Source organism: Mytilus trossulus, chromosome 6, assembly GCF_036588685.1.
Source record: "Mytilus trossulus isolate FHL-02 chromosome 6, PNRI_Mtr1.1.1.hap1, whole genome shotgun sequence".
NCBI lineage: Eukaryota > Metazoa > Mollusca > Bivalvia > Mytilida > Mytilidae > Mytilus > Mytilus trossulus.
Window position 1 is genome coordinate 56722853 of NC_086378.1, and position 8166 is coordinate 56731018.

The 8166-nt window shown below is 33.6% G+C and overlaps 1 protein-coding gene across 1 annotated transcript; it reads right to left on the bottom strand.

Annotated features, from left to right (window-relative positions):
• Positions 1-384: 384 nt before the first annotated feature.
• On the bottom strand, positions 385-7646 carry LOC134721581 (uncharacterized). Its single transcript, XM_063584680.1, has 5 exons — positions 7476-7646; positions 6547-7015; positions 5659-5771; positions 1777-3851; positions 385-1244 (listed from the first exon to the last, which is right to left on the bottom strand). The coding sequence occupies exons 2-5, from the start codon at positions 6991-6993 to the stop codon at positions 1063-1065; spliced, it is 2817 nt and encodes a 938-aa protein (XP_063440750.1). The 5' UTR covers positions 6994-7015; positions 7476-7646; the 3' UTR covers positions 385-1062.
• Between the last annotated feature and the right edge of the window lie 520 nt (positions 7647-8166).

Below are 8166 nucleotides of genomic sequence, written 5' to 3' on the forward strand. Positions count from 1 at the left end.
AATAGTTATAAATTGATTTCACTAAAAAACCATAACTGAATGAAACAAATCAGTTATAAGAGGAAACAAAACGGCAAAAACAGAAACACTCAACTGTTAAAATAAAAACGCCAAAATACATAAAATTGTATAAAATATCGAGAAGATTAACAACTAAGACAAGATAACTGTATGGCCTTCAATAATGAACAAAACCCATATTGTAAAGAAGGCTGTAAAAGGCACCAGGATAACATAATGTGAAACGATTTAAAAGAAGAAAAAAAATCAATTAAGGCCGATAGTAAGCACGGACTTCAATTCTAATGACAAAGATATCAACGATATGAAAAAAAAACCAATAATTTACATAGGTGTTAGATATAATATTTAAAATAAAGTGCATTTCATTAAAATATTTAGAATTTTATTCCAAAACATACATGTATAAACATAAGAAAGGGCTCAATAAAACAAAAATAACAACACTCTTCCTCATCAAATATAAGAACACAATGGTTTATCATACAAGTTGTTTAATTTTTTGTTTGTGCACCTGTTCTCTTCTGAGAAAGGAGTAACGTATATCCTACCTTTGTAACTATGTAAAAGTTTCTAATCCTACATATATATACCAGTATATATATATGCGCTTCTGTTTCGGATAATCTTTAATGCACTAATTTATGTCGTTTTCAAATTTTTACTTTAAACTTTCAACCAGGACTTTTTTCGTAAGAAATACCGGTACACGCTTGTTAAGTATTTGATTAAAATACTCCATTAAGGATACTTTAAATCCTAATTTAAATTACAGAAATGAAATATTTAATGCGAGAACTGTGTCCAATGTCACATATGTGTAACGTTAACAAAATAACGTAATGCCAAAACATATTGTTCGCTACATTAGCACGTTGGAAACTGAGTTAAATGTTTTCATCTTAATTCTTTTCATTCTCGTTGTTCCATGTGATAAGTTTACAACTCGTGCTTGTGTGTAGCAACAACAGTGACTATTTAGATCACTACATATAATAACATTTTTTTTTTAACTTAACGCCATCACTGCAATCTGATAAGTTACATTGTACATGTGCCTGTAACAGAATCAAAACGACTATTGGATAGGCAACGTCTGATGAGTAATGAAGTGCCTTGACAATGCGCAAACAATGTTGAAGATTTGATGCATGCTATTTTCTGACCATGTGTACACGTTCTGCATGAGCCTGCAACAATACAGCCATGTCCAAGTAAACATCCTGTAAAAGAAATAGATAAAGATGACAATATTATACTGAATGACTTCTTTAAATTTCTAATAAAAGTTGTGGAAAATTTTGCTAAAAAAAGACACTATGTATTATGGTGCGGATGGTTAAAAGGGGGTCTTTCGTATCAATGTTTTTTTTTCGTTTTTAACAACATTTATCTCTTTTTTAATCTTTTTTGCTTATTATTCTCTATACTTAATTTTGTTGTGTCTAGTTTGTTCTATTCTATATTTTTGCCTCATTATTCTGTACTTGTACCCTTTCTTCCTTCTCTTTCAAATCCCATTATCAGGCGGCCCTCTAATTTTAAAATGAGCAAGAATAGATTTTATGTGTGTGATCCAGCTTAATTAAGAAATTCAACAAAAAAGGGAGATAATTATCTTCTTACGACTTTTTGGTTATCAGTCCAAAGATGTACATGACCTGCATTAACATTGCAACGGTTAAATTGTTACCGCGCATGCATCAATAGTGTAGTGTTAATCTGATAGATGTAAATCAAACGTTTTATACATACCTGGATTTCGTATCCCTGCTTGACCTGCATTGTGTGTGGATCCTGAATTAGATAGCATCTGATTTTGGCTTTGATGTGTGTTTGCTCCCATATTTGAAGATACAATTGGTGGTGAATTCATTTGAGTCATCCTTTGTTGAGGTATGTTATTGGTTCTTTGCTGGGGTACAGTATTAGCCATTTGCTGGGGTGCAGTATTGGTTCTAAGCTGAGGTGCAGTATTGGTTCTTTGCTGTGTTGCAGTATTGGTTCTTTGCTGGGGTACAGTATTAGACATTTGTTGAGATGCAGTATTAGTTCTCTGCTGAGGTGCAGTATTGGTTCTCTGCTGGGATCCAGTATTAGTTCTCTGCTGAGGTGCAGTATTGGTTCTCTGTTGAGGTGCAATATTGGTTCTTTGTTGGGGTGCACTATTGGTCCTCAACTGAGGTTCAGTATTGGTCCTTTGTGGCAGTGATACAGTATTTGTGTTCTGTGGCTGTACTCCAGTATTAAGTCGAATGGATGGTTTAACTTCATTAAAAGTCTTTTTAACTGATCCTTGGACAGCGGAACTCTTTAGTTGATGCATCTTCTGATTACTGGTTTTCGTTGATGACATGACGGTTGGTGATTTTTCTATCTTCTTTGGCCAGTATTCGTTATAACTACAGAAAAACTTTATAAAAACATTGTCTTCTTTCACTTTTGGAAAATACCTTTTTTTATAAAATTCCCAAGTATTCTCAATTACTTCACCGAAATTCACACTGTACTGTTTCGGTGTTGCAGAAGTCATCTGCAATGCTCCATGACATGGTTGGTATTCACTTCGACCTTTAATTTTGCAGTACGCAGAACACATCCTGCCACATGAGTCATGTGCAGTAATGAGGGTTTGTGTCATTCCTAGCTCTGGTGACCTAACCGCCACATACGCTGTTGAAGACGACAGGGCCAGTCTGTTGTCAACGATTGCATATTCCTGGTAAGAACCATAATAATTAAGTCCCTCAGATTTGATAAATATTTTACCAGCATTTGACGACGTGTCTTTACAGTAGTCATATTTTCCCAATCGTACAGTGTGTAAAGTGTTTCTTAACACACGGTAGGCATCTGGTGAATAGACATCGCCGTCGTAAATAACGTTACTATGAAAAACTGGGTAGGAATCATAAATCGCTTTTTCAGGAGGTCTTCTACTGAGGATCTCTACGGGAATATACACCCATTCTCTTATATCCGTCATATCATCCACTCTGTATCTATTCTGTATACCTCTATCGGACGATGGACACTGCTTATTATCTGTTTGCAATGGAAGGGCACTCTGGCCGAAGCTGAATCCTCCCAAACTAGGACTAGTACCTAGTTGACCAGTTGCCTTTAGATGTAAGTTCCATTCGTGTCGAGTGAGTGAAACACATCGAGGAACATGTACAGTGGTATCACACCTAAGATAGACTGATCCACAATCTGTATGGTCAATTGAACATTCTGGTAGGTATTCATATGTGTAAACGGCCTCCGTGAAGTAACTACTGTAACCGTCTATATTTTGAAGAGTTCCAAAGCCTATTGGTTCAGTAGTAATTGGTATTCCCCGCCCAACAGGGTAATCCTTGGCAGGATTGATACCTTGTTGACGTTGTAACATTCGAAACTGTTCCCAAATATAGTCTACATAAGCAAGATGGTTAAAGTAGGCTGGATCATGCGCAGCGGAATTCAGGTCTGACATTTGTCCACCACCTCCACCAATCCATCGGTTCACCAAATACTGTTGTCGTTCAAGATTTGTGTCGTAAGGAGCTGTTGGTTCAGATATATCTTCTGTTCGATTTTTACTCAATATACGTCCAATTCTGCTACTTGATAAAAGCTGGCCCATGCTACCAATGTTTCTGACCAGAGGTCCGGACGGTGTTTTCCAGTTCCCATACGGACCAGATCTAACCACACCATCACCATTACCCAAAAATATGTCTGACCAGATGACACTATGTGTTGGGTCCTCCAGCGGATCGTCCAAGTCTGACGCAAAGTATGGCACAGTTACTGTAGGGTCTATTTGGCGCAAAGCATTCTCGTATCTAAAAAAAGAACAAATCAATATTCAAACGCCAAATTTCACGATATTTAATTAAGTTGATGCTTAATCATAAAAATTGTGCGTATTTAGGGTGATGCATAATGGACCTTACAACTGTACTTTTTGAAATAAGTAAAACAAAAATCTTATTCAAAAAGACAGGTTTTAAGATAAGAACACGAGTAAGATATATCACGAGACCAATCGACAAGTTGTCTTTTTTTTAAATTTCATTGTTATCTAGTATGTGTATATCTATATAAAATATCATATCATGTCTTCATAATACCGTGTTAAAAAGTCCACACACATTATATGAGCAGAAATCAGCATATTTTATTAGGCAACTATGTCATTTATATTCATATCTGGTGTATTTCAGTGCAGTCAGTGAGGACTAGAATGTCAACCAGAGTTGATGTTTTTTGGCTGTATCCGATTCTATAACAGCCTTTTAATTGGAAAGTTTATAAAACAAATTTAAAAAGGAGTCTTAATATCTAAGAGTTTTTATATATCTATATAGTCATTCAACATGAATACATAGTTTGTTTTTTTTTGGAAAACTGCACACTATGTTTTTAGTACAATTTTGCATAGCTAACTGGAGCGTCCGTCTAATTATATTTTTAGGACAAATACAAAATGCCATAATCTGTCAAAATTGGGGGTTTGTGTGATTAAAAGGCAATCAAATATTACGTATTTTATATACTTATAGACATCTTATATCATATAAATATATTCATTTTAACAATTTCTATTTGTTTTTATTTTATATTCCTTTAGGTGTATCAAACATTTATAATGTTTATAATTTTCTCTTGTCAAAACGTTATTAAAAGTACGCACATGAATTGAAAGGGATGTATAACTCTTCATTTTCGTAAAGATTCCAGCTAGGACCTAACTAGATATATTCTCAGAATGACCTTTCTATTAAATTGACTTCATTCGAATTGTCCGTGTTGAATCATAAGGCCGTAGTAATAATAGTTGTGGATAAGAGGTGTATGAGTATAAGTCATTCAAACAGTAACCCAAACAACAAAAAATAACATATGATGTTCAATGGTTGTCGTCTGTTTATGTGGTTCATAAGTGTTTCTCGTTTTTCGTTTTTATATAGATTATACCGTTGGTTTTTCACGTTTGAATGATTTACACTTGTATTTTTTAGGGTCCTTTATAGCTTGCTGTTCGGTGTGAGCCAAAGCTCCGTGTTGAAGGCCGTACCTAGAACTATAATTGTTTACTTTTATGAATTGTTACTGGGATAGAGAGTTGTCTCATTGGCCCTCGTACCATATCTACCTTTATATAAGACACATATGGAGTTACACGGCCTCTTCAATAATAGGCAGGTGAATATGTCAAACTTTAAATTTTCCCGAGTCTATTAACGATGTGAATAAAAGGAAGAGAAACTACTAAATTCTTCACCCCTAAATGGTTATCAAAAACAGAAAATATAAAAATAACTATATAAAAATACTTATACAAAAACACTTACCTACCTACCGCACAAATAAAAACCAAAAACCATCAAAAAAACAATCAAAAATGCAAATAACAAAAACAAACAATAAAACAATAACACGAAAAAACCATATAGCAATAACAACAAACAAATATTGTTTTTATATAATTAGCATCAATAAAAACAAACAATAAGCAAAATAAAACAAAACCTCAGTGTCATAGTACGATTTGCTTTTGATATGTCATCTTTCCAAGTAATAAAATAACCAAGTCAACATCAAAACAGATTTGTGTCAACAAGATTTGTTTTAAAATGAATAACTTACATCAAAAGGTAAACTCTGTTCCATCCTAGAAAGTTTGGACTGAAATGAGCCACTGGAATGGCGTCTCCACGGTGGATGTTGGCTATGAAATCATACCTAGATACATTTCCTATCTGAATAATAGAAAAGGAAATAACTTCATATTTCAGTTAAATGAATACAATTGGTCCTTCACGAAATATAATTATTCCTCCCCCTACCCAACCCAAATTTGAGGTGTTTTTTGCGAACCGAGATAGTGATAGGAGACACTTTTAATTGCTCACATACATATTTTTTTTATGAATAAGCTAAATGAAATACATCAAATACAAATTAACAAAAATAAAAAAAAGTGTGTGAACTTCATAACTACAAGGATCGGAACATTAGTTCTCATCATAACTACATAATTATAATAGATGACCTATACAATTTCGATAATAAAAGTTTCAATCATTGGCAACATAATTATAGATGGTTTCATCTTGTACAGATATAGTCCAGATTATTATGACATCTGATGGTGGTATTTTTCTATATAGTCCGCATGCAATGTTACCAACATACTGCTAGATATACATGTACTATTATATAATATATGATTGTGCAGTACCGATTTTAGTCATGTGTAAAATCATATCTCTAACAGAGTTATTTTAAACAAGATCAGTTACCTTCATTTAGATGGTTAGCAGTCTTTCTAAGATACAGTAAAGCCGATTTTTGTAAATGTCTAGGGTAAACTTTATGGGTCCCATATTACAAGAATTTAAGCGGTGCATGTTGCTTGAAAAAGAAGTGCTTTGAAGATGCACTGAAGAGTTATTTGTCACGAAAGAGATTTATGTTTATAAAATCATTTGCATTTTTTTTTATGTTTTGTTATCTCTTAAAAACTATACATACAGGGAGCTGCTTCAGTGTATTAACTGCACGGTGATATTGATCCCTCTCAAGGTCATTCAACATTCGATACTCTGTTCGAATGCGCAGTGAAGCTGCAGCTTGGCGCCTTTTTCTACCACTTCCTGTTGCAGTCGCCGTTGCAGTTCCGGTTCCTGCTGTTGAGGCAGCAGCAGCGGCACTTGTAGCACTTCTAAAATCTGGAATTTGAAGTATGGCATCTATCCATTTTCTGTCAGCATCGGATATATTCATGATGCTGTGATCAACAAGTCTCCACAGACTTTTTTGCATACAGAGCCATTGGATTTCTGTGCATGGTACTTTTGTCATGTCATTTTTTCTGCTCAGGGATTCAAAACAAATGCTGAGCTCATTTGGAAGTGGTATTTCCTCTATCAAAGCTCTTGTGTTCCCAATGATTAATATTAGAAATATAAATGTATGCATTATATCTGCTTAATAATGGTTCCTGGAATAAAATTATAGTTATTCATTGTTAGGTCATGTAAGGTCAAAGACGTTTTTATTTTTACAACAAAAAAAAGATCGATCCATCATAAAATGGACATTGCCACTGTTTACTGAAATTCTTAATATTTATGATATACTACAGAACTTCAGTTTCAGTCATCAATGCAACTTAAAATCGATTTTTAGTTAAACAAATTCAATAAACTTTACAAACAACCTTTCCTTGATTAATATTTATATGCATATTCTTTAAAATGGCTTTTATCATGCTAAAAAAACGCGTGGTTCTCCGATAGTTTTTTGACTGAGCGTATGTTAACTTGCATTGTGCATAATTTGCATCTATTTAAGATACGCGAGAACTAAATGTTTCTCTAAGTGGCAAATATGATTTTTTGCCAGAATATTGCATTTCGTGCTATTTTCTAATAAACAAAAATAAAAGTAAAATAGCTTACCTCGATAGAAAACTCGCATTCCGTCAATATGTTTTGTCTTATCACATTGGTCCATCAATAAAAACAATGACAGTTGTGTAGACATTAAATAAAAGCCATTGACACATCTAGAATACCATTAGTAATAAATATGTCCATAATCTTAACGTCTGGGACAAACTTGATTTTGTGACGTACGATATAGAAATAAAATACAAAATTGTGATCTCGTTTATATACCCCTCTCACGTCCCATCCTAGCATTTTTGCTATTTCTAAAACAGTATTTAAAATTCAATTGGGAAAATTTACTGAAGAAAGTTAATTCAAGCATATGTAAGACCATGCAGTGATAGTTTGCGGGTGTTTTTCGTATTAATTGACTATACTTTCATATTTGTTAAGCCTATACAGAGTTTCATGTATGCTTAAATGCGATCACCGGTAAAAAACTGTTATTATATTTTGCAAATATATTTTAACACTGTCAGTTTCAAGTACGGTATTGGTAGGCCTCAATTTAGTATCGTATTAATTAACTGTATCATTGTATCAGCTAAGTGTCTGCATTATTAGCATGTTAAATCTTACTTGATTTTTATCTGATGTAATTTTGTTGTTGTTGAGTTTGGCTTTCAAAATACAGTCTTGATATTCAATGTTTTTTTTAGACATATACAAAATTGTATTTACTTTACGACAGACAACGAAG